This window comes from Diutina rugosa, assembly GCF_008704595.1.
Source record: "Diutina rugosa strain CBS 613 chromosome Unknown scaffold21_size185207, whole genome shotgun sequence".
In the NCBI taxonomy this organism is placed as follows: domain Eukaryota; kingdom Fungi; phylum Ascomycota; class Pichiomycetes; order Serinales; family Debaryomycetaceae; genus Diutina; species Diutina rugosa.
The window spans coordinates 142,560-168,209 of NW_022995209.1; the positions used below are offsets into that span (position 1 = coordinate 142,560).

At 49.4% G+C, this 25,650-nt stretch overlaps 11 protein-coding genes across 11 annotated transcripts; 3 read left to right on the plus strand and 8 right to left on the minus strand. All coding sequences in view use genetic code 12, as the record gives it.

Annotated features, from left to right (window-relative positions):
* Positions 1-192: 192 nt before the first annotated feature.
* On the minus strand, positions 193-3,189 carry DIURU_005416 (uncharacterized protein; the record flags this gene model as incomplete). The annotated part of the gene is made up of 1 exon (XM_034158396.1): positions 193-3,189. The coding sequence occupies one exon, from the start codon at positions 3,187-3,189 to the stop codon at positions 193-195; it is 2,997 nt and encodes a 998-aa protein (XP_034009840.1).
* Positions 3,190-4,100: 911 nt separating this feature from the next.
* BCK1 (mitogen-activated protein kinase kinase kinase) lies at positions 4,101-8,333 on the minus strand (the record flags this gene model as incomplete). The annotated part of the gene is made up of 1 exon (XM_034158397.1): positions 4,101-8,333. One exon carries the CDS (start codon positions 8,331-8,333, stop codon positions 4,101-4,103), a length of 4,233 nt encoding a protein of 1,410 aa, XP_034009841.1.
* A 1,125-nt stretch (positions 8,334-9,458) lies between these two features.
* DIURU_005418 (uncharacterized protein) lies at positions 9,459-9,854 on the minus strand (the record flags this gene model as incomplete). Its single annotated transcript, XM_034158398.1, has 1 exon — positions 9,459-9,854. The coding sequence occupies one exon, from the start codon at positions 9,852-9,854 to the stop codon at positions 9,459-9,461; it is 396 nt and encodes a 131-aa protein (XP_034009842.1).
* A 112-nt stretch (positions 9,855-9,966) lies between these two features.
* Positions 9,967-11,082, minus strand: DIURU_005419 (NAD(P)/FAD-dependent oxidoreductase; the record flags this gene model as incomplete). Its single annotated transcript, XM_034158399.1, has 1 exon — positions 9,967-11,082. One exon carries the CDS (start codon positions 11,080-11,082, stop codon positions 9,967-9,969), a length of 1,116 nt encoding a protein of 371 aa, XP_034009843.1.
* Positions 11,083-12,310: 1,228 nt separating this feature from the next.
* On the plus strand, positions 12,311-12,799 carry APS3 (Aps3p; the record flags this gene model as incomplete). Its single annotated transcript, XM_034158401.1, has 1 exon — positions 12,311-12,799. One exon carries the CDS (start codon positions 12,311-12,313, stop codon positions 12,797-12,799), a length of 489 nt encoding a protein of 162 aa, XP_034009844.1.
* A 150-nt stretch (positions 12,800-12,949) lies between these two features.
* Positions 12,950-13,384, minus strand: DIURU_005421 (uncharacterized protein; the record flags this gene model as incomplete). Its single annotated transcript, XM_034158402.1, has 1 exon — positions 12,950-13,384. The coding sequence occupies one exon, from the start codon at positions 13,382-13,384 to the stop codon at positions 12,950-12,952; it is 435 nt and encodes a 144-aa protein (XP_034009845.1).
* A 146-nt stretch (positions 13,385-13,530) lies between these two features.
* On the plus strand, positions 13,531-15,357 carry DIURU_005422 (SCF ubiquitin ligase complex subunit; the record flags this gene model as incomplete). Its single annotated transcript, XM_034158403.1, has 1 exon — positions 13,531-15,357. The coding sequence occupies one exon, from the start codon at positions 13,531-13,533 to the stop codon at positions 15,355-15,357; it is 1,827 nt and encodes a 608-aa protein (XP_034009846.1).
* Positions 15,358-16,106: 749 nt separating this feature from the next.
* On the plus strand, positions 16,107-16,544 carry TAF19 (Taf19p; the record flags this gene model as incomplete). Its single annotated transcript, XM_034158404.1, has 1 exon — positions 16,107-16,544. The coding sequence occupies one exon, from the start codon at positions 16,107-16,109 to the stop codon at positions 16,542-16,544; it is 438 nt and encodes a 145-aa protein (XP_034009847.1).
* A 27-nt stretch (positions 16,545-16,571) lies between these two features.
* Positions 16,572-17,906, minus strand: DIURU_005424 (kynureninase; the record flags this gene model as incomplete). Its single annotated transcript, XM_034158405.1, has 1 exon — positions 16,572-17,906. The coding sequence occupies one exon, from the start codon at positions 17,904-17,906 to the stop codon at positions 16,572-16,574; it is 1,335 nt and encodes a 444-aa protein (XP_034009848.1).
* Positions 17,907-18,554: 648 nt separating this feature from the next.
* Positions 18,555-20,672, minus strand: DIURU_005425 (uncharacterized protein; the record flags this gene model as incomplete). Its single annotated transcript, XM_034158406.1, has 1 exon — positions 18,555-20,672. The coding sequence occupies one exon, from the start codon at positions 20,670-20,672 to the stop codon at positions 18,555-18,557; it is 2,118 nt and encodes a 705-aa protein (XP_034009849.1).
* Positions 20,673-22,645: 1,973 nt separating this feature from the next.
* DIURU_005426 (enoyl-CoA hydratase/isomerase family protein) lies at positions 22,646-23,452 on the minus strand (the record flags this gene model as incomplete). The annotated part of the gene is made up of 1 exon (XM_034158407.1): positions 22,646-23,452. One exon carries the CDS (start codon positions 23,450-23,452, stop codon positions 22,646-22,648), a length of 807 nt encoding a protein of 268 aa, XP_034009850.1.
* Between the last annotated feature and the right edge of the window lie 2,198 nt (positions 23,453-25,650).

Consider the following 25,650-nt stretch of genomic DNA (forward strand, 5'->3'; position numbering starts at 1 on the left):
TCAATGTCACTATTTTTGAATGGATTTTGGATTGGAGTGGCTGGCATGTGAAATCTACTAGCAATGGAAGTGATCTAGGGTGTTTTGGACTATGGGCTAATGATGTAAGATCTTGAATTAGTGCTTATGGGTGATTCGAGGGGAAACGTAGTTTTCTAAGTCACTATTCTGTCAGTATTCCTATGATCTCTTTTAGTTGGCGTCATCGCCAGCGCCTTTGCGTTCATGGTACAACTGCAGCCACTTTTCAATGTCTTCAGCACGATCTGTTGTGACCTTAAAAATATCCAAATCGTACAAGGGACTCACCCTGGGTGGCAGAGCTGGAAGAAGCATTACTCGACAAAAATGACGACAGTCTTTACATTGCAATTGAGCCACAACTTCCAGCTCGGGCGAGTGGTTGCAATTGCCATGTAAAGAAAGCGGCGCCCTGGTTGCTCGACGAAGTGATTTCATACCAGATGATAACTTTTTCGCAATGAACAGAAGGTGCTCAGGTTGCAATGTTTCGAGCTCATCCAGCAGAAATATCAGCATCAACGCCAACATCTGAAGTTTCAATCCATACAAATGGTTGAACTTATCCTCATGTTCCTCCCAAACTTCAAAGAAGATGGGCACAAATTGTTCTTCAGCCATAGATCTGAGGGTGGTGTTGGCATCAGCTATGATTGCCGCAAGTAACACCCGTACTAATAAAAATGCGTCAACGTTGGGCCCACTATTGGAATCGTCGGCAATGTGTACCCGCGATACCAGGAACAAACTATTAAGAAGTTGAGGTAATGAAGCCATTTTGTCGCCGAGTGTCAACACTATCAACTCTAGAAGCTCATAAGCTCCACGAATCGCCTCGCTATTGATGGAGTCATTGTACCGAATCCTATCCAAGCAAACTAGTGTGAGATCTTGGACATGAGATGAGCTCGGAGGTAAGCCAGGAAACCCATGGTAGACTATCTTCCTGAGGAAATGAAGGAAGTGCAACAAGTCCAACTCATTGTTTTTAGTTTTCAACAAGGCATCGACGACTACCCGATACAAATCCCATACATCTGCCAGCGTTTTATCAAGGGAATCAGCAAAACCGTAAATTATGGGAACTAGAGGTTCCGTCGTCAAATAATGAACACTGGTAACAATCTCCACGATTTTCACAAACTGTAACGCTAGTACTTCTTTAACATCATGGCGTATCGGTTTGAGAAATGCAGCTATGTTTGTTACCAACTCCTTTGCCAGGCTAAATGTTCGCGAACCGTTTCCATCACCCCTTAAAACCACATGGCAGACATGCGGCAAGGAGTATACGAGAAAATGACTCGCAATGGAATCCATTGCTCTTGTCAACACCTCAAGTGGGTATTCTTGGGATAGTTTGTAAAGTTGATTGCAAATGTCGACTGCATTTGGTCTCATTAACTCTTCAATAAACCCGAGCTCTCCAAGAAACCCTACGGCATACGCCGCCATAATTCGGACGGTCAACAGAGATTGCTGATTGAAACAATTCATCACCGCTTCAAAAACTTGTTTAGCCAGATCCACGTGTTCAGCGTAGTAGAAGAATGGAACTGACACAACCGAACAGCAAGCACGAGCGGTTAACCATGGGAACAGTTCGNGATCCACGTGTTCAGCGTAGTAGAAGAATGGAACTGACACAACCGAACAGCAAGCACGAGCGGTTAACCATGGGAACAGTTCGATAGTTTCGATGCATAATTCGGGATAAATATATTGCATGAACATCAGAAAGCTTTCCTCGGGAGTGAACATTGAATTAGGAACCATTTGTACCACGATATTAAACATACGCATTGCTCCCTCCGTGTTTCGCGCTATTGGTAGCAGCAACTTATCTTCGACTCGTAGATCAAAGATGTCAGTCATCATGTCGATGATAATATCGATACCACGATCGTAGTGCTCGTCGAGTAGATGACTGATCAATAATTTAGCTGCCAACTCGTCTGCATGTAAAGTAGGGTGTTGACCCAACAGATACGATTTCACTGCTGAAACTGGATTTTCTTTATCACCTGTGAATGATTCCGTGCTAGCACTCATTAAGGGGAACAAAACTTGCTGAATTAAAGTTTCAAGATGTTTGACAAAAAGCGGCCAGCAACCATGCAGCGAGTGCAAGATAGAATCAAAAACCCAATAAAGTGCTTCGTTCAGAAGTTCGATGTCTTTGCCAATCCACCTCTCGACAAAACTCCAAAGATAAATAAATTTATCCTCCTCGTATGCCATTGGTAACCGGCTGAAGCTTCGTAAACACCACGCTATCACTAACATCCAGCTCTTTTGGAGTTTCGTCTCGGTGTAGTTCTTGGTCATGGTGTGAAGTCGTGGATGTTTCATGATTAGCACGTGCCAATGGTGATAGATGTTTAGCTCGTCACCATTCAAAGTCTCGCGAAATTGATCTGTCTTTGTAGTGAGGTCATAGCAAATGGAAAGGATTGTGCGCAAAGCTTCGGTCAGATGTGGCGAGTCCACGGGGACAAGGTACGGTGTAAGCCAATCAAACAACGGAGTTATGCGTTTGATGATGTCGGGTAACATGTTGTCGAGCTGTTTCTCTGAGCCATCAGTTCTAACACAAAGAACTTTCACGTATTCAGAGAGCAAGGTAAGTCCCCAATTGACATCGTCTATGTTTGAGCCATCTCCAATAAATTCAAAAATCGAATCAACCGCTTTCACCCACTTCAAATCGGTATAGGCGATAGTGAGAAAGCTATCAAGTAACGCAGGGCGAATACCCTCCACCTGATAACTTTTGAGGAGTATAGGGAAGAAATCAGTTTGGATATCCCCCCTTTCTCCGACAGGGATGCGCCTCATATCCGACCTCAGCACGAGATAAGATTTGCCCGGATATATATTCTTGTGGCTTGGAATCGAGGAGTTTGATCTAACGCAACGTGTTCGACCTTTGTCGGTCCATAGGAAATATAGACTCTCTGCGAATACCCGGGCGGCAACGATACGAGTAGCATCGTCGATGGTGGAGTCGCCAACGATACGATGTAGATTGAAGGTAAAATGGGAGTCATTGAAGTGGGCCCTCAATTGAGTCACAGCATCTTTGGAGTCGTTTGAAGTTCCACCCACTAGTCGTCGGAGAATGGTCACCAACTCAGTTCTGGCGGCATCCATGGGTGAGCCTTGCATTCATATGAGTGGGGGTTGTTTTGATGGGAAAGTATATAGTGCGAGTCGCACCACCAAAACGAACGCGTCCTCAAGCATAAATAAAGACTACATAGAAATGCTTGTACGCCACAAAGAAAAATACGATACGTTTTGATGAGCCGCGTGCATGGCGAGGCTGCCTTAAGGGAGAAACTTCACACAGCCCCGAGAGTTTTCATTGCAAATTACTAGAAGAAGATATTTGGTGGTGCTATCGATCCATTCATTGAATTAGGACTGTTTCCAATGAGTAAAACGTCAACATGAACAAATACGTATTGTGACGTGACTTTGGGTGCTACGACGGAAATTCAGCCGCATCCATGAGTCGAATTTAAGTTTGAAGTGTACATGAAAATCCACCAAACTCGAGCTTGTTGCAGAGTCGTAGTTGGAGTAAAACTATTGATGTGGCGTTTGGGATAGATATTTATGGTATACGACAAACACATCAACAATGCCTGAGTGAATTTTCTGACTGAAATTGAGATTATTGACTTTCCTAAAGTTTTCGCAAAATTTGACGATTTAACGAACCTCTTGAAGACTGAACCATTTGAGTCAATTGAGACCTCAAAATACAATCAAGGCATGCTAGAAAGCGAGAAACACAAAGGGCAAGTAATGAAAGCTTGTGAATCGTGATATTTGGGAAAACTGAATGAGCGGTTCAACCCATAAAACTCCATGCAGTTCGTTAATTATTTTTTGAAGTTGGGCGTGTAGCGCAGTTGGTAGCGCGCTTCCCTTGCAAGGAAGAGGTCTCTGGTTCGATTCCTGACTCGTCCACATCTTTTTTCAATCCTTCGAATGGTAGCAACTACTGATAAAGTGTCATTTTTTTCACTTACACAATAAGCTTGAAATTACGTTTATTGGATCGTTTCACATTATTGTCGGACAAGTCCCTTTTTGCGAGTAGCTTGTAAAATCTCTTTTGCAAGGCGAGTATCGGCAAAGCGGAAAGATGGGTCTTCAGCCATAAACGGGTGTTTTAACAACTCCAGGGCCGTGGGTCTAAGGTTGGGATCAATGGTAAAACAGGCAGCGATGAACTCGCGGGCTTCTTGAGAGATCTCGATATTACCGGGGATGGGAGGAGCAAGCTTGGTTTTACCAATTTTGTAGATGGCACTGACCACGGCTTCATTCAGCCAAGGGCGGTGGCCGGCGTACATCTCAAGTAGAACACATCCAAGTGACCAGATATCCACCTTGGCCAGGTACCCCTGCTTTTTGTCCTCGACAATCGAGTCAATCACTTCGGGAGCCATCCAGAACACCGTGCCCTGCATCGACATTTCGGCATTATTGGAGTAAATATCCTTCGACCGCTTGGAGATACCGAAATCGGAGATCTTACACGTGCCGTCCACTTCCAATAATAAGTTGTCAGCCTTCATATCCCGGTGCAAAATGCCATTGCTGTGAATGTATTGGAGCCCCATCAACACCTGGCGGGTGATATGGCGAATAAGGCCTTCGTCAAACTTACCAAACTGTTTGAGAATGGCCAGCACCAGTCCCCCTGATACGTATTCAAGGAACATATTGTATAAGTTTCCCTTTTGTTCGTAGCCAAGGTACTGGACGATATTATCGTGCACTAAATCCTTCATTGTTTCCACTTCTTTGTGCAACGCCAAGATCCCGCCATGGTTCAGCATCGTCTTGGAGCGGTGGTCCACTTGGGCTTCCACTTGTTTCACAGCCAACATTTCACCAGTGGTAACGTTAAACCCAAGATAGACACAACCAAATGAACCACGACCAATAAGCTCACCTTTAATCCATACAAATCGGTCAAACAGCCCGTTCTTACCCTGAATATTCAGCACCACGCCTCGTTCAATTTCACTCAGAGTCACTTCAGTCACCCGTTGACCCCACATCTTCGTCTTCAGCCGTCCCAAATTAAATTGAGGCGGTGGTGTCAGCACCCACAGATTCTCTGCCAGGTTGTCAACGGAGTGAGGCACTGGAGGCGCCCGTTTACCAGCAAGCAACCGGGTACGCGCTTCGATGGCCACGCCTCTGATGGTCTTCATCCGCCGCATGGGCTTGTTTTCAATGGCAGTGTTATAGTAGACGTCACCATCATCATTAGGTACTGTCAGGGCTTGCGGCAGCGGCAAATTGGCACTAGAGAATGTCTTGGCAATACCTTGAGCCTGGTGCTTAGCATCGTCATCAACTCTTCTCTCCTCAATGATCGGTTTATCGAGGTTGGTGTTAGGGAAGTACTTCTCCAAGTTGTCAAACACTTCCTCCGCTGGTGGACGCAACAAGTTCATGTTGGGCTTAGGCTTCGCCGGCATCCGTTTCATGAAGAACTCGTCGTCATTCCCTGCTGTTGGAGGAGGAGGAGGAGGTGGTGGTTTCTTGATTGGCTTGGCAAAGAAGTCACCATCACTAACGGCTCGTTGTTGTTGTTTCTGTTGCGGCATCGGTTTAGCGAAGAAATCGGTATCACTCAGTTGACTATCCAACGGTTTGGCAAAGAAGTCATCGGAGCCGCTGTCAGAGAACGCCGGAGCATCAGCAAACGAAATCAGGTTCTCTTTGAATGAGAACAGCTCCAGACGACGCGATGCCAGTCTCAGAATAGGGATACGGTTAAGCAGCAGTTGGCGCAGCATCAGCACTCTCAGCAGTCTCAGCACCAGCAGTTGGCGGTCAGGTGGTGGTGGTGCCAGTCTCTTAGCAATGATGGCACTCCCCGTCAGCCCCTGGCGGCGCAATTCCAGATTACGCAGACCAGGACGCAGACCCGAGCGCAGACTAGAAACCAGACGGGTAACACTACCGCCTACAGGCTGGGGCAGGGTCAGTTTAACATCAGGCAATAATGGGGCACGCGGCTGGTCGGGTGTGGGTACCAAGGGAAGCTTATTGCCGTCGTCCTTGGCCGTTTGTATTGTCAGTGCCAGCACTGGCAGGCGGATCAGGTCGGTTTGGAGCGACGATGTGTAGATGTTAGGGATCAATTTCGGTGCCTTAGCCTCCACCAGCGACTTGCGGCGCTTATCAAAATCGATTTCACGGCCCTCTTCGCGGCGAATCACCCGGAACAGCGCTGGTTGTGATGTTGTCAGCGGCGGCGGTAATGTAGATGAAGGCGGCAATGAACGAGACTGAGGCGGGTCCTGAGTATTGATCTGTAGGTTGGGCGGTTCTGCGGCCTTCTTAGGAGTGGAGGATGCCCCTGGAGTAGCAGTGGGTACCGGAAGTCGTAATGGGAAGTAGTGAGCTTTCAGTGGTTCTGGAGGCAGTTGTACCGAAGCTCCAGTCTCTAACGGGTCCTTACAATTCCAGTAATCAGTAACGGGAGCCTCCTGAGGCCGTTGAAGCAAGTACTGAGGAGTGGCGGGGTAGATCTTGTCGTTATCACCTTTAATCTCAAACAGCCGCAGGTCCAGTGAATTGGTCAGGTAGGTGTTGACACTCGGCAGCCCCGCCTCCAGTTTCACCATAAGCTTCACTAAGTTCATTCCTCGTACCACTTCTAAGAGTACAGGCTCAGGCAATGCGTTACCTTCACGAGCATAGAAATCGGTTAAATGGACGGTAAACGGAGCCAGTGGTAGTTGAAGCGCCTTGGAAATGAGTTCTTTAATCATCGGACCCAGGTGAAGCTCATCGGGAGGTACCGCTACAGGGACGAACGTCAGGTTATCCCGAGAGACAAGGATCACTTTCGAGTGGTGGAACATCAGGTCTTTCTTTGGCCAGTACTTTTCATCGAGAATGCGGTCACCTCGAGGGGAAGATATCACCCCTGCTGATGGCGGTTTCGGTGGCGACGGTGGAGCCTCAGTGGGTAAAGGAGGCACTCCGTGTTCGGCAAATAACGATGGTGGCGGGATAGACGGTACTGGAGGCGGTACTGGCGGCACAAGAGTCGGTTTCGGTGGCGGGGGAACCGAGGGTACCGGCGGTGGAGGTACAGTATCAGCAGGTGGAGGAGGCGGCGGAGGCGGTTGTTTGCGAGGAGTGCTATCAAATGGCAGGATTTCCAGCTCAAGCAGGCGGCGGATTGGCAGCGGCAGCGCTCCCCGGCGCACTTCCACCAGTTTAGGCACTGGTTGTTGTACAGTATAATTAGCCACATTCGTCGACAAATGAGTAGTCGAGAACAGGTGGTCTTTGCTTGAGAGTTTCCCTCTTACCATATTAAATATACCAGACTTGCGCAGGTCTTTCTTCACCGAGATATTCTCCATCAGGTTCAGACGATTAGCTTTGGCATGCGGCAGGATATAGTTCTGGTGGAGCTCGTGTTTGCGGAAGAACTTGTGTGGGTTTGTCGGTGTAAGCAAAGGAGACGAGTTCTGAGGAGCGTGCTGCTGGCGGTAGTAATTAGGATCGATGTAGGAGATGGGCCGATTAAGTGGAGCTGGTGCATAAGCTGTAGGTCCCAACGGAGTCAGTTTGCGGTGTTCAAGCTTAGCCGGAGGTCCTTCCTCAGCGGGAGGCGCCGTAGTCTCGTTCAACAACTCAATAAACCGTTCGATCAGATTATCGCCATTATCAAGCTCAAGATAGTTGCTGAATTGCTGCCACACATGCGATTGCGGGTCAAAATTGGCCAATTCCAAAAACCGATTACCCAGTATTGCATTGCGGCGGAACGCTTCCTTCCACAGCGGATTGAAGTTGTTATAATCGAGCCAGCGTACGACGTTGGCAATCAGCCATTGCGAGCCCAGCAGCGCTCCCGTCATTGCGTAAAGAGCAAACCGTTTATCTCTCAGTGATGCCTCAGTTCCCAGGCCCACCAGTGTAACCAGCAGCCCCAGATCTTGGCGATGGTGGAACTTCTTACCCACCGGTGCTGGTTGAGCGTAGTCTAGCAGCAGCAGCAGCTTGGTCAGGGTATTAGAGATCTTTCGCGGTTGGTCTGAGGCCAGGGTGATGGTAGGGACAGACAGCAGAGCCAGCGTTGGCGCCTGAGCCGAGGGAGGCAAAGCAGTAGTATTTGAGGCAGTAGGCGCCAATTCCATCAGCGATTTCAGTCCAAAGTAGCCACCAATGATCAGACCGATACCACCCAGGTTAGACAGGGCTAGCAGCTTTGGCGGCAGCGAATTGGGGGAGGCATTGACTGGTGGTGGGGGTGCCATTATGAGCGGATCAGGGTACGTTTCCGGCACCTCTGCCACCGGCAGCACCCACGACCGGTCGTCATTCAGGGTACGGCGGCCGATAGGGTCCAGAAGCACTCTCAGTTGCTCGGGAACCCTACCGCCTTGGTGTTGAAAGGGTAAGCGAATACGAGCGGCCTCGTAGCTCACCAGGCGGCGGTGGTCGGAGTAGTCTTGCGGGAGTGCCAGCTGCTCGGGCACAGGCACCGGCGCCGGCAACGTGGGCTCGCTGAGAGCCCGGGGGGAAGGGGGTTTGCGTGGCGGCGTGATTGGCAGGTAGTTTATAGGTGGGTGGTAATAACCGAGCGCGAAGCTGATGGGATGCCAAGGGAGGGTAGAGAGGGAGGGACATGAGGCGGAAGGATAAGAGGAAATTGAGGTAGAGTTGAGTCACGTGGATTGAGTCAAACGAGTATACTGGAAAGTTTACAGATTGAGGCTTGGGGCCTGCTTCTATTATTGGGGCTGGTGGTGGCGGTGGTGGTGACAGGTATACTATGTAGTGAGAGCGTACCACAGGTGAGGCGCAGAAACGCTAGCGCGTCTTAGGTAAATAGTGCGTACAGGTGTGCGACGCTAATTATAGGTAGCGGTAGAGATGCATCGAAGTGGATTTAAAAAGAAGAAAAATTAGGGTTGTATCGACTGCGAGAAAGATATACTGAGTGGCAACAGTTTTCATTAAGGTCTGACGACGTTAAGGTAGATGATTTTTACTCTGAATAGCTAGAAAGTGACTGCTAGTGAAAATCGGGTATGTCTTGGCTCCAGCAGTTACTGCCACAACCATGCTATCGTTACCAAAACTATCATTCCGCAATCAAAACGTTCAAGTTTCCACTCCTCGCCGACTATCTTGCGAACACTACACGAAGGTTACTACAATAATGGTCACCCCAGAGCTTTTTTGAAATTACTGAATAAGACATGCAATTTTTGAACGCGAGAATGATACCCAACCTTGGCTTCAATCAAACCATTTTAATAGCCTTGTGGACATTGAAATACGTATAATTCATGATGTAACTAGCTGGCTAAAGATCGATTCAGTCACATACAGTGGCTGGTGATTGGGTATTTTTTGAAATTGGTCTTGTGAGGCAATCACATACACTGGAGACCGATGGCTCCCGACACCACTTCCACCGTGTACAGGATGAATTGAGCAAACGACAAGGCAAACAAGGCTGGCATCCACCGCAGCGGCGGCAGCGTAAATGTGATGATACCCCCGCCAAACCATAGACCAGCAAGCACCATATCGGCGACAATGGGCACGGCAAACCCCATCGTGAGCTCTGCCATCACCGTTAAAAGGATATGGACAAGCGACAACCCTGCAATCACGCAGTAGAACCAGATTCCATCAGCGCCAGTCTCGCGGATGTGGACGGTGACAAAGGATAGGGCGACAATGGCGAGTATGGCCTCGAACGCTCTTCGAGTCACTGCACCGGGAGTAGGGCTGCGACAAGTCATGTGTTTTGGTTCTGTTTGCATTCATGTCTGGTGTGTAGGAGGGATGAATATATGGTTTTTGGTCAGCAGAGCACAGACCACCGAGAAAGACAGAGGAGGCAAAAGAACGTCATCATTACTCTATCAAGGGTACCTAAGTCAACAAGCTTTCGGTCTTGGGAATCATAAAGTCTTTTCCCTTAGCGTACCACACGAAAATACTGGGTACTCTCCAGCCCCAAAGTTTACCAACGCCGCCATCGGGACCCACAGGGACGAGACTGGTCAAGGGGGCCGTTTGATACTGCTTAGGCGAGATGTTTTCACCAAACATTTCCCGTTTGATCGTGTTTTGAATCACCAGCAGTTGTACCAAGTTAATGTCAGCCGCCGACTTTGCCGTGGTCAGAGCACAGTCTCCGGTGGCAAACACGTTGTCAGTACCTTTAACCTTAAAATGATCATCAACATTCACGTAATCCTTATCGTCCAAGTACTGTTTGGGAATAAAGCTGGTGTTCGGGGTATACCCGAAAGTAGGGATCACCAAGTCGAATATCTTCAGTTTGCTCTCATCGTCCTTAAACGTGACTTTATTACCGTTAACCTCACCCATCTTATTAATCACAGTCACTTTCAAGTCGTTCAACCGCTTCTCCGCCGCCTGACTGGTCTTGGCCCCAAACGGCTTTAACGGACCATCTTTGTCACCGGTAATCAACGTCACCAGCTTTTTAGGATATGCTTTAGCAATTTCACCCGTCACTTCCACTCCCGTAGCCCCGCCACCAACAATACAGATGCTTTGAGCCTGCTTAATCGCCTTACTAATTTCATTAACCGAATCAACCAGTTTTCTCACATCGCCATGAGGTTTAAACGCGTGGATTTCACTCCGTTGACCCGTGGCCAACACAATATAATCGTATTTGATCGGTTCCAGCTGAGTGTCCACTGTAAGCTCATTATTAGCGACATCAAGCTTAGTAGCAGTACCCACCACCAATTCAAACTCGTGCTTCCCCTTACGCTTTTCAAGTAAACGGAGATCAACCACCGTCTGAGCCACAAGCTCAGGCTTGACAAAAAGTCTCGGAGCAGCAGTGTTGTTATAGGCTTGCTCCAGAGCCGATACAAGGATCACCTTGGCTGGGTGCGATTGTTGGAGGATCAGTCTCACCACCGACACGCCGGACCACAGCCCTCCTACCACGACAATGGTGGGTGGATTCAGGTCGTTGGTAGATTTGTTTTTGATGCAATCGACCATGTTTTTGGGGTGTATTGATTTCAGCAATGGTGAAGCATCGCGGATATATATATATGTGTGCTCTCTCGCGAGGCTTATCGCTGACTAATTGCGCCGGACTTTAAGCAGTTCTGGTTGACTAACAATGAAATACTATCAAATTAGTTTCGAGTGGTACTTTTTTGATTCTGAAACGATAATATTTTATCATAAGATTTACGTTTTGTGGTAGCGTTACTCGTGTGTCGCCGACCACCTGCAACTGTGTGACTTCAGCCGCGCCAGAGCAAAGCTAGCCACTATTGCCGTCACAGTTCGATAGAGCACACTGTGATGGAACTTACAATGTAAACGTCCTGCTAGTCTAGCGTCTACGACCTGTTCACATTATTTGGTTCCGACTTTTCATTTCCCTGTGAAGATTGGCTTAGGGAGTTTCCCGGAGATGAGCGGACTTTACTATGTCCAATTCATGTCGATGAGTAATATAGGATAACGACATTTCGGGTTTCCACCACATACGGCAACACCCGAATGGCTGTGATATTGACACGCTAACATCAATACCTCAACGGTAGAAGCCAGATGCTAGTTTGAGGTTGCACCGGTATTTGACCAGCTTGAGCAACATAACGGTAATTACTTTAAAGAAATACGCCGATTCAACCGTGTACCATGGTTCATCACCGTGAAGGTGTTGTCAACCTCGATCCAGGCAACACTACCAATATGGACTGACATTACTTAGGGCTGTGTCCCGAAGATGTCGTTCACGACTTACATTGCATCTCCGTAAACACTGAGCACCAGAGTAAGCAGATCTCTCAGCAAGTGAGTCAGATTGAAGACTGGATGACCAATTCAAACCCACATCGTGAGTATAGGGTATATTTGGTTTGCAAGCTTGTTGAATCTAGTAGTATACTAGGTGTCAACTTGTCTTGGATGAATTCACTGTCAATCAGGTTGGTCAACGCGAATTCATTTCATCATCAAGTACTTCCTTTCAGTATTTAGTATACTCATGAAAACCTGATGGTTTTGTTACCAGCAATCTTTATAGAGCCATTGGCAACACACTCATCCAGCGGATAATCACTTCAACGGGCAACCATCAAAACTTTTGTTCATCATCACCATCGATTATCCAAACTTAACCATCTCATTATCTATTATCCCTCTCGCCACTTAGCTCACTTTCTCAGTTTCACTCGCCACAAAACGGGCCACCCGTCACTGCGCGAGCGCCATGATCCACTCGGTGCTTATCTTCAACAACAATGGCCTCCCCCGGCTCATGAAGTTCTATACCAACGTCGACCTACCCACCCAACGTTTACTTCTCCAACAGGTGTTCCAGCTCATTCTGACCCGGCTGGCGCAGGAGTGTTCGTTCATCACCCCGCCCAAGTTGTTGGAGGACCTCGACGATATCAAAGTGATCTACCGCCACTACGCCACGCTCTACTTTGTGTTTATCGTCGACGACCAGGAGCTGGAGTTGGGTATTCTCGACCTCATCCAGGTGTTTGTCGAGTGCTTGGACAAGTGTTTCACCAATGTGTGTGAGCTCGACCTTGTGTTTGGCTGGCAGGTCCTCCAGACGGTGCTAGAGGAAATTGTCCAAGGGGGGATGGTTATCGACACTAATATCAACCGGATCGTGGCTGCAGTGGACCAGGCCAACGGCATATTGGAGCCAGCGCCGCTGCCGTTCTCGCGATTCTGGGGGAGATAGCGAGCGATAGCGAGCGATAGCCCTTTACCCGGGACTCATTAGCATTCTTCATCATATGACGCCTTTAATAAGCTGTTTACGGTCACTTTTACGGTCATTTTTCATCATTTTTCATCATTTTTCGTTTAGCTATGTACAATACAATATATTTTAAAACCACTTGTTCCACCACAGCTTCACCTTCTGCTGCTTCTCAACTTTAGAGATCTCGTCCAACTGGTCCTGTAATCTTTCGTTAATCTCGCCGACTTGTTCCGTCGTCTTATTGCCGAACATCTCGTCGTCGACAAGCTTAATATTCAAGTTACGTTGGTCACGTTCGAGGGGCGAGCCAATGGGCCCAGTCTTCCAAATCGGGTCATCGGACTTTGACGTTTTCTTGACAATGTCCATCAACGCCTGCTGTTCCTTCTGGCGGAGGCCACGGCTCTTTTCGTACTCGGCTCTCACTTCGGGCAGGAACCGGGAAATGAGCTCCTCGTCAGTAGGGGTGGTGTAAATGTAGAGGAGCACACCAGTGCCGATAATGCACCCCCCAGCAAAGTAGACCCGGGCCCACCGGTACCAAAGCGGCTTCGTAGACATGGTTTAGGAGATACGAAGGATGCTTGCCTTTAGCGCTCTATTAGAGAAGCTTATTGTCAGCCTGGAGTTTTTCCCTCCTGCATATACATCACACACTGGCTCCAGCCATCAGCGCGCACTATGTAAGCAATAGCCGTCGCCGGACTATGGCCTCCATCAACGACTTGCCCGATGAGCTCCTCGTGGAGATCTTCTCCGCGGTGGATCTCGCGCAATTGGGTAACCTCAGACTTGTGTGCCACCGCTGGAATTTCGTTATCGTCGACCCCACCACGTGGCAGCGGGCATTCAGCCGTACTTTTGGCGCCCACCGCCACTTCCCCCAGATCAGGGCCAATTTGACGTGGATGGGAGAATACTACCATCGACTCAAGTGTATTCGTCTTTGGAGCAAAGCCCGGGGCACTCACGTGTCGTACCAGTTGATAAATAACGATCTACGCTACGTCGACCACGTGCTTGCCGATTTTGACGCTAATGGAGGCTATGGTAAGCTCCTCACGGCGCTGTCCACATACGGTTCGATACTGTGGTGCAATTTGACCAATGGTCGTCACCAAGGTTTTGTTCCCTGGCGCGGTACTGCCTTGATGGAAGCGTTTGCCACTAATTGGCACTGGTCAGTGGCCGGTGTCCACGACGAGTTGGTGATACGCAATTTGAAAGCATTAAGCACCAGAGGTAACGCTACTGTGATTGCCAAACGAAATCTGACCGAAATTACGGGGCATAAGTTTACTGCGATTGCGATAAACCCTTCACATTCATCAGCAAAACAAGGGCCTGACATTGCTACAGCCACTCTGGGAGGCACAATAGAGTTGTGGTCACTCCAGGGGAAGTCTCTAGCCACTATTGGTGGCGATGAACCCATCATTCATTTGAAACTGGACTTTGCTAATTACATCCTTTATATCACCACAACTAAATTGGTGGTGCGGTCATTTAAGCTGCCGTTTGACATAATAGCCACCCACGACCTCCCCCATCCGCTAGAGGGAGAATACTTGGACCATTTCGCTACATTTCACGTCGACTTTGCTGGTCAAAACGCCATCTTTAGTCACGGCACAAATGTCAAAGTGTACCATTTCGGTAGTCTACCCGAAATTGAAGAGAGAACCTTACAAATGAATGGTAATGTGGTGCTTAACGAGATGCAACTGATACCTCCAGAACGGGTTCAAAAGCTAGGGCTGCAAGACACTAAAGTACCTGGAGGAGACGCGCTATACTTTGCCACCGTGCTTGATACCGGCTCAGTAGTGGTGTGGAACTGTCGTAGTGCCCATACTACCATCATCCCTCAGTGTGAGATCGCCCCACCATACTTCGGCAAGCACTACCCACAGCTCTCCGATGATATTAGTCCCGTGACCTCAGTGGCAATCAATGCTGCTGTGGTCGTAGTAGGTGGCTACCGTGGTTATTTCAACGTCTACGATGTGTTCACAGGAAATATCATTAAGCTGGAGGCCCTGGTGAAGTACCCACGCAAGTTCCGCGAGATGTTTGACGAATTAGTCCCTATCAGTGCGATTAAACTTGATAATCGCGACCAGCTGGCAACTCATGGTGTTGTTGTGAGTGGCCAGTTTGTCCAGTACTTCCGCTTTGGCGACCACGTGCCCACACCCTCCCATCGCTCCGCCCCTAAGCGCCGCAACGTGGCTCGGGAGGCACCAATAAACCGACAAATAAGCGATGGCATTGACGAGTACGATCGCGAGCTATATAACCGTCGCCAAGAGGAGGCGTTGGTGGAAAAGTACAACGGCAGCGATCTCGATGTCGACGAGGAGCTTCGGGTGGCACTTGCGTTGAGCGCAAGCCAACCTTCCACAGACAGTGATCTTGAGCGGGCTATAGCTGCTAGTCGCGAAGAGTCACTCACTGTGTCAGCTGTAGAGGATGACGAAGAAGAGGATGAGGAGCTTAGACGAGCCCTCGAATTGTCGCTCCTCGAAAGCTGAGTCTATAAACTTACTATTTATACCCTAAAATGCATTCACCCACTTACGACAATTGGAACTTTTACAAGGTAGGCAGCTAATACTTGGGTACAAATACTTGGGCACGAGGATTTAGCGATAGGAGGGTAACTTCGAAGTGCGATTTCCATTCGTACACTCTTTCGACTCATAAAAATGGATTCAACGACGTCAGAGACAAAAAGAAGACTCCGGTACAGGGAATCGAACCCTGATTTGCTCGGTGAAAGCGAACCGTGATAGCCATTACACCATACCGGAGGTGAATGAGGTGTGGTATTTGTTGGTTGGCTTTGTGTAACAAATTGAAGTTGGTATGGATGGGAAGGAGATGGCGACGATTTGAGACATAGGCTTGATAGAGGGGGTGAAATGATGTTGATTGTTTGAAAGGGACAAGCAAAAAGAGAGCTCTTTGGCGGGGAATCGAACCCCGATCTCCCGCGTGACAAGCGGAAATACTAACCGTTATACTACCAAAGACTTCGTGGAAGAATTTTGCAGTCGGTTTGTGGAATCATGTGTGTGATACGGAAGTCCGACCTTTATTAGCCTTTCGAATTGCTTAAAAATGTACTCCTCACCTTCAGCGCAATATGAGATACAGAATTGTGCTTGTATTGTCCAATTTATTTACAGTTTGCACCTTTTATGCCCTCTCGAATTCTCTCATTTCCAGTGATGAAGCCGCACTGAGATCGTAGCTGAAACCAACCACACCACACACAAACATGTACAACGCCCGCCAGCAGCCGCCGCGGCGGCGAAAGAAGCAGCGGCTCTTCACCAAGGACATTGAGAACTTATTGTTTGGTATGGGTGATGTTGGAGAAAACGACGAGACCAACGCCGCTCTCGAAGACATTCTCAGCGGCTACCTCCAGGACTTGTGCCACCGGATGACGACCTACGCCCGCTCCCAGGGACGGCTGAGAGTGAAAATGAACGATATCGGCTTTGCCTTAAAGGATGATCCGCTCAAATTAGCGCGTCTCGAATACATTTTGGAACAACAGGCGAAGATTGAACGGGCGAAGCGTTTGCTCGATGACTTTGGCGACCAGGACGAAGAGGAAGAGACCGAGGAGGAGAAGAAGGAACGCAAGCGACGTAAACGGGAGGAGAAGAAGCGCGAGAAGGAAGCCGCTCGCCAAGCCAAGGAGGGGTGAGTCAATTAGTGATATATTTATAGATCTTTACGAATGTTTACGAGCAATGGCATCGAGGGCTTCGTTGACCCGCTGGACGACAATTTCTACCTCCCTAAACGTGTTGTAGAGGGGTGTGGGAGCAAGACGAATGACGTTAGGGCGACGCTCGTCGCAGATGATGGCGTGGTCGTGTAAGTACTGGAACACCTGTTCCATGGTATCGTGAGCCGGGTCATCCGAGTGAGGACCAAAGAGTACTGATAATTGAGCCCCACGTTCAGCGGGGTCTTCAGGCGTGAGGATTTTGAACCAGGGCGAAGAGGTGGCGTTGTAGTACGGTGATTGCACCAACAAGTCCCATAAGTGTTGAGTAAGAGCAAGACTCTTTTGTCTTAAAGTAGTGACGCCTCCAGCAGCAGCCACTAATTGGTACGACGTCTTCACGGCCACGACATCAAGCACTGATGGGTTCAGTTGGCGGTAGGAAAGGGCCAGTTGAATAGGGTCAAACTTCTCCAACATTTTGAAGCGGTCACTAGCATTATTCCCCCACCAGCCTGCTAACCGAGGTGGGAACAGCTCAGACGAGTTTTCCTTAGTATGGTTCTCGTGGACGAAAATACCCGCCATCGCCCCAGGGCCCAGATTAAGGTATTTGTAGTTACACCACACGGCAAAGTCGACGTTCCAGGCGTGTAATTCGAGGGGGACATTACCGACAGCGTGGGCCAAGTCCCAACCGACAACTGCCCCAGCATCGTGGCCGGCTTTAGTGATAGTGGCGATGTCGAACCATTGACCGGTATAGTACTGGATCCCGGGGAAACACACAAGGGCAAGTGCGTCCTTGTGGTGTTCAATTGCAGCGATGATATCCTTAGTTTTCAAGTAAGTGTCGCCTTCTTTCGGGGCGATCTGGATGAGGTGAGACTCGTCGTAGCCGTAAATTTTCACCAAATTGAGGAAGGCGTAGTAGTCACTGGGGAAGGCGTGTTTTTCAAATAAAATCTTCGTTTTCGAGCCCTTTGGTTTGTAAAATGACACGAGGAGGGCGTTTAAATTGGCTGTAAGCGACCCCATCACTGCCACCTCATTTTCCTTAGCACCGACTAAAGGAGCAGTTAACGGAAGCAAAGGTAAATCAATATCAACCCAATGGTTATCGTTTGGATGGTTAAAATGAGCCTCGACAGCGCGGGCGTGCCACGCCTTCAACTCTTCCTCAATGGCCTTGGGAGTGGCCTGGGGCATGAGACCAAGCGAATTGCCACAGAAATAGATACTCAAGTCGTCATCTGCAAAGTCAGAGTGGGTGATCCCCAACAGCTTAAACGTGGGGATGGCAAACTGGTCCCGGTAGGTAGGGGAGCCTTCGTCCATGGGGTACAGTAGTCGCGCCGGACCACTAGCGAGCACCAGTGGATCGTATACGACCGAGACACAAATTGTGGGGCAATCGTAAGATAAGTCGTGTTATCTTCGTTTAATTAAATTGCATGTGTAAATGAAATGATAGATTGTTTAATATTGTGAATAGGAGCTGGTTGAATCTAGTGAATTGTACGATGCCATTGAATTGATCTAAGAGATAAAGAGACACGGTTTGTAGGGATTGTTAAGGAGATTTTATGGTTGCTGTAGTGTAATTGTACCATTAGTAAGTGCTGATTATGACAAAAGTAGCGTTATTGTGATGGAAACGCTTTATTTGATATTCTGTGGATGACATTTTACGGGTAATTCTTTACGGTTAACTCGCTGCGATTAATTCGTTGGTGATGACTTGAATTGAAAACACGAATTTGAAATTCCAGGAAAAGTAGATGATGTGAAGTTAGAGATTGTGGAAAAGCTGTAGACCCGAATGATAGAGGAGAGGTGGTAGAACCGGAGATACGCTGGTCTAATCTGCTATCCTAATCAGGCCAATAATGAGTAAATTGAAGATGGTGGCATGCCAGTCGGGTATACGCGAGAGAAATCGCTATCGCGAGTTTGTCTAATGTTTGTGTATTGGAGTCATGATCATCACAATTTGCGGGCGTCGTTTTTGGAGCCGCCCACCACCGAGGGGATGCGGCGAGATATACGCTTCATCATCCCTGGTCGTTTGGTGGGGCTGGAGTCGCCGCCGTCGAAACTGGAGCCAATCAGGTCGGCGTACGACGACCGGATTGGCAGCGACGCCGCCAGCGCCAGCCCCAGGTTCAGGTGGACGCCAAACTTACTCGGCCGCGGTTGCGGGATCTCCGGCGCCAGCTGCTGGCTGTTGCGGTTCAGACTCAGTCGTTTGTTTATCGGCCGCGGCTGTAACGCGGGACTGGGCATCAACCGTTTTTGCTTGGATAAGCGGAACACCGCCCTTACTGGTTTGAGGTAAATCAGAAGCAACGTGCCGATATTGAGTTCGAGTTCCTCCAATATAGCGGGGTCGATAGTATCATTTTCTCCCAGAATGCCTGGTTGAGGGTTAAGGACCACTTTCTTGGTTATGGCTTGCCATTCCGCTCCCGGCGGTTGCGGTGCCGTGATCAAGTTCCAGTACATAAATCCGCGATCACGGATATCGGGGTTGTTCACTTGTTCGGTAGCGGCTTTAAGCACTTGAAGCATGGTGGCTTCGCCTGATTCGGGCTGTTTCAAGTATAATTTGACGGCAGCGGTGATAGTGGCGTTTTGCACTTCAAAGGCGTCGTTATCGAAATCTGTGACCATCAGCGCCAATATCCGGTTCGACCCGTTGATAGATTCACCAAACTGACCCAACATCCAGAGGAGGGACGCCTTGGCATCGGGTTCGTCGATGACATCGTAGTGCTTAATTAACTCCACTAACGCCGAGTTGAATTGGTGAGGGTACTTGCGGACAATGTTTTTGATCACCACCGCTGCCTCTTGAACGATATAGGGGACACCATGGCTAAGTAATTCCACCACCACATTGACACAATCGGTAGCGGCTTCCGGTACTTTGACGGCTAAATTACCAAACGCTCTGATCGCCTTACGCGCCATTTGCACGTCGACTTCGGTAGCGTACTCTTCAAGTTCTCGAAGCACGCGAGCCACGTTAGTGGAGTCAGCCAATAAATAGATGATCTCAAGCTTAGTGTCTTTAACGTAGATGGGGTCATCGTAGTTGCAAAAGAACATCAGCACGTCGACGTTTATAAGGTAGCGACGCCCTAAAAGTAAAAGGATGGCGTTGCGTAGGACCAAGAACTCAAGTTCCAGTGGTTTAGTTAAAAGCGCCACCAACAGCAGACCGATACGTTTAGGTAACGTCGGGAGTGCCAAAAGCACCAGCTGTTCGCTGGCGTAGTTATTCAAGTAAACGATGATTTTGATCGCGTTAAGCACCACGGCGGTATTCTCGTGAGAGAGCCACGGCATCACCGCCTCAATCAAGTCGATGGCCTCGTCGCCCAGTTGGGGGACGTACCCCATGAGGGCGTTGATTATGTACAGTTTCCCCCATTCATTGGCCTGTTCTAGGCGAGATATGAGTACCTGGCAGTGCTGTTTGGTTAAGGCGAAGGCGAATTTCGGCAGCACGTCGGTGATTGACGAAAGAGCGGCAAGACACAGCGCAAGCACCACCGTATCGCTTTCCTCGAGAAGCATATCGTTGAGTTTGTGGATGAGGACGTCTGTTTGGTCGGCGGCGTGCTGGTAGAGGCGGGCGACGGCGTAGCACAGCACTTTCCGTACTTGCGGGTCGGAGTCGTTTAGCTTGGCAATGGTGGCGTGGAGGGCAGCATCGATAAACGGACGTCGGTTCACTTGCAGTAAAGTCCGGATGGCGAGAATTCTCAATTGCGGCAGCGATGAACTGAGCCATTTCGTTAGTATGGGTAAAGCGTCGTTAATCACGTTACGCGAGTCAAGATCGCTATAACTGGTCAAATAGTTACAGCAGAGCTTTAAGATATCGACGTGGTCGTTACCGGTCAGCGACATGATCCGGATCACCGCGGGCATCATGAGGATCATGTCCGAGTTGTTCATGGCGGTGTTGGCGAGGATTTTCTTGAGGACGACGTCGACCTTGGCCGCGGGTTTCTTCCCCGGTTTTTTCCACGCCTGTTCGAGCTCGGCCTGGAGCTCGGCCAGCTTCGCTTTGGCGTAGTATTTGGCGTCGCTCATATAAGGATTATAGGACGGAGGGACGAGCCGATAGCAGTACCCTCACAGCTTATACGGGAATGATTTGGTGGAGTCAAAAGGGGTACGTTAGGAAAACAGAACGAACGCCAAAAGGTTAAGAAATGGACGGCCTGTCGAGGGTAGTTGTAGGGGAAGTGTTTGGCAACGATAGCGCGATTTGGAGAGCGAGCAAAAGATAGCGTGCGACTGGCACCGATAAATCCCAAGCGAAACGCGTGTAATTAGCCATGACAATAATGTGAAATTTGAATATTTGACTTGTTATTTGAGGCATTTGAGTAATGCTTGATCGATGTTTTGAAAATCATGAAAATGGTAGCATTTGGAGCATCGCACGGAGTTATAGTGTCGGGGTCGGGGCAATGGCGGCCATGGCCGATATAGGGGCTACCGCGTAGCCGACGCGCCGGTGCATTGAGAGGAAAGTGGCGGAAGAATGGCTTGAGTGGGACTCGAAGGGAGCTTTGTGGTGCCAGCGAATATTCTATTAGCTCAATCTTTATTTATATGAGAAGACATCATCCCTTTCGCTAACAGGCTTAGACTACTATAGTGAGTGGATCGATTCAAGTAGAGACAAATGGTATTGCTTCATCTACAATGTCACAGTTATCTATGGGCTGTAGTATTTGAATTTGGGACAATGTCAGGACAGTTCATGACCTAACTTGACCTCTCGTGCTTTCTTGTCTAGTGCGTCAACCGTGACACCCACCTCGTGTGTGTTGTTTCAGGCTATCCCTTTCGACGAAGATGAAACTACAGGGCGTACCACCATGAAGCTATTTAAGGAGACCTGATTGCCTTTTGATGGTGATGAATCAATCAATCGTTCCTGGTGTTCATCCCATTTTAGCGCTTCATTCAAAAACAGTTCGAGATGAAATGGAAAAGGCGATCCATTTCCTCTCTAATGAACGTGACCGTCACCTAATGACTATCTTATTAAGGGATTATGATCAACTACCTATTGACGTGGAGGAAGACGTTGAAATGGTGGAGCGGCTCATGGCTGACCTCATTAGAACCATCACTGACACGTACCAAGTGTCTCAGAGTAACGCCAGGTTTATCCACTTTTCTCGAGCGTTGGCGGAGTGGGGGTTGGCGATGGTGTCGGCAATGATGTCTCTCAGTGGTCGGCACAAGCGGAAGATGGCACGCACGACTACTTTCGTGAATAAGAGCCGCTATCAAGCAGAGTATCATGCTCGACTATCAGTGTTGACGAGAAAAGCTTTGCGTGACTTCAAGAAGCTGCTACGTGGTATAACCAAGATTTCTGCGAAAGAGCAACGCCACTTGGATGGAAAGTTTACCAAGATTGATCAGTTTTTGAACTTACGTCACACCACTTACAAGAAAAATGGTAGGTGGCTGTCAATTTTGAAAGGGTTGAGCACAACTCGCGATTTAAAGCTCACTCCGCTGCTTAGGTTGAGGCTTACGAAGACGAATGTCAATTACTACCATGTATACGGTCAACAATTGTTCGATTTACGGCATTTTACGAGGAGTTGAACACCTCGATTTGGTATGGTACAAGAGTATTTGAATTGCATCGGTCCAAAGCACCCCACCATATATGAATAAAAATACTACCAGCTTGATTACAAGTCGCTAATTGGTTCTGGCAACAACGGTTCTACCAGTGCACTTACAGGTTCTAATTGAGGTTAGTTGGTTCTGGCAACAACGGTTGTAACAGCACAATCACTAGTTTCAATTGTTGTTCATTGGTTCTAGCAACAACGGTCCTACTATCTGGTCCTGGCTGAGATCTCCCATGGCCAGTGCCATCAATCCATTATACAGCTGCTAACTACCACCACACGCTTTACCTCTTGACTACCAATTATTACAGTCATAGGTCTACCTAAGCCTACTCTTCCATTAAGTCACAGTGGTTTATTCCCTCTACTGTATTGTCAAATCCTATCGATTCATTCAGTCTACATCTTGTGCTTGATCTTACCCTCTCTCAATTGCTTGAAGCGGTCTTGAGGCACCCCCTGGATCCACTTGTCGAACCCGACCACGGCTTCCTTAGCATTGGCAGCGTTGAGCATGGCGTCACGGTTAGCTTTAAGCAACTGCTTGTTGGCCAACATCAGCGGGTAGTACAAGTTTTCAAACATTTCCGTCACCATTTTCTCGATGGCGGCGTTAAATTCTTCCGTCGAGCTGAATTGACCGTCAAACAGCTTATTGATGAACCCAACGCGTTCAAGCACTTCACCCTGGATGGGACGAGCGAACACGATTGCTTCCAGAGCCAACAGCCACCCCAAACGCTGGTAGAGCGACGCCAGCGCCATCCCTTCACACACCAAGCCCAAGTTGGAGAAGGGGGCCAATAAGTAGAATTTGGCCTTTTCCTTGACGTAAATGACATCGGAAAGAGCGAGCAAAGCGGCACTGAGGCCAATGGCAGGACCGTTGACGGCGGCGACGATGATCTTCTTGTGGTTGTGGAAGACGTCGGCGAGCCACACGTTGCGGCCGACAAACCGCTGGAGCCAGTACTCGTGGTCGGTGCTCAGCAGCGAGCCGACATCCTTCATGTTCGCCCCCGCCGAGAAGAATCTGCCTGAGGATTGGATGATCGTGACCACCGAGTCCTCATCCTCATTGGCTTCTTCCATCGCTTTACCGAGGGCAATGTACTGTTGGTAAGTTAACGCATTGAGCGCCTTGGGGAGGTTGAACGTGATCACGGCGACCTTGCCTTTGAACTCGAGCGATACTTCGTCAGACATGATGGGTTAAGGGTGTGAAGTTTTGGGGTTTCTGTGATTTGTGGGGATTATATGGGGGGCGCGCCAGTAGCCGAGGCCGAACGTTGATGAGGGGTAGGGCATAGCGATTAGACCGACAATAACCGATGTGGGGGACACTTGAGGAGGAGCGGGGGAAGGAAACTCATTGACTTCATCTATATCAAGGAGGAGTTCAATTGAGTTGAAATTTAGGTAGGATTTTGGTGTTAATGGTAGCAAATAGTGATCCTTGGTGGGTGACGCACGTGACTAACGCCGGCTACTAGATTTTTGGCGGGGGCAGAAATCTCACAGGCCCGCGAGACCCTGAAAAAAAATAGGAGAGTCACATGACCAGTCATGTGATATAACACGTGATATTCCACGTGACCTCAAGCTCAATCTCATCCTTCATATCTTGTCAAAGGCCGCTTGTTGGGGGGTGCGGATGCACTTTCCCGATTAACTGCTCACTAATTATTAGTCAGCGTCGGAGTTATTGCGCTGACGACAACCTCACCTGAGGCCGCATGCTCCTACCGAGCATCCTAAATCCGCTGCTAGCTCCAATTATCACAAGCTGGGGCACCCGTGGTCGACGATGAGGAATACGGGGGAAAAGCAAACGCTCTCAACCGGGATACGGCTAAAGGGATCCTCTCAAGTGAAACGGCGATCTTTGTTTGCCCGAAGAACGGTGATGGGGTACAGCGGCGGCAGCGGCGGCGCCAATCGCAATTTGCGCCCAGAGGCGCCGAGATCACCGCTGAATTGAGGGTGCGCAGCTGAGGGTGTGCGCTCATGATAATATTGATGTGGTGACGGAAATAATTTTTTGCCGAGATGGCTTATTCAGGTTCCACCAGCGATGGCCCAGTAAGCGAGTGCCACAAACGGAGCCAGGTGAAATCTGCGCCAGTAGCGCCCCCCTAGCGCTGTTGCTTTTTGCTGCTATTGTTTAAAGTCGCCCCCGCGCCGCTTCTCGTACTGCTGCTCGTACTGGCGCCGCTATTGTCGCCCATTCGAGCGCATGCATCTATAGGGGGGGATCTCGCCATCGCACCCGCACCTGGTGATTAGCCCCCAAATTGCGCGTGCGAGTTGCCGTCGGCGCTCGGAAATAGCATGTCAACGCAAAGCGTGCGCCCTGCGCGAAAGCTGCTGAAGATCAACAGCAATCTTCTCGTCTAGGCGCCGGTGGTTGCTTGCCCGGGGTTTCCATCCAAGCCTAACTAAGAAGGTTCTTCCGGGGACCCTTGGCGTTATCGATAGGGGGGCGCGATGGCGCCACGGGCGCCGGCGCCAGCGATGGCGCCAGCGGGGGTGTTTCTCCATTGCCACTTTGGTCACCGTAAAGCTATACTCCATTAGTTTGTAAATGTCATTGAGTGTGAATCCATTGGGAGGCTTAGAGAGGACATTCGGGATTGCATTGGGCATTAATCCGCTGCGGGATGAGGCGTCGTCCTCTATGTTGAATGGTAGGCGGCATGGTGAAGATACGGCGCTTTCGCGGCGCTGCCCGCTGGCGAAATTTTTATTTTTGCGCCATGCATGGATTGGCGATGGAGTCCTTTCGCTATGGCGATGATTATTTTTCGGCTGCTTTTTGCGGCAGCTTGCACAGCGGGACGGCCTCACCACCTGACGCTGCCTCCGATTACGAGATAGCATCATGAGCCAAGCGCTGATACGAAACACACGCCATAGCGTAGAGTGGCATGAGGGTTGGGGCGCTGGGCGCTGGGCGCTAGGCAGTTGTGATGCCAACGCCAGCGGCTTCTGCGGCGCCATCGCCAGATCTAGTCGAATCTAGTGCCGACTAACCTAATATTTAATGGCGGCTAACGTGGCTAGTGAACGACCCTATCGCCATGATGGGGTGTAGCAGCGCATATACCCAGCGCACCGATTGCTTCGAAGACAGTTGCCACGAGGCTTGCTCAGCTGAGGGAGCGGGGAGTGGGGGAGGTGCGGGAGTCGAAGCGCCGGTTCCAGACGTTCGGCGCCCGGGCGTGTGCGGTTGGGCGATGGGGCGATTGGCGTGCGGTGGGGCGATTGCCCACGTCATCGGGGGCTAGATTGTGGCTCGACGGTTGGGGCAGGTGATGTCGTCGCCGACGGAGATGCGCCCCGTCGCCCTTAACACCCGATTGGGAGTCAGCGTCGTTTCGGAATTTCACCAGTGCAGCAGCGGC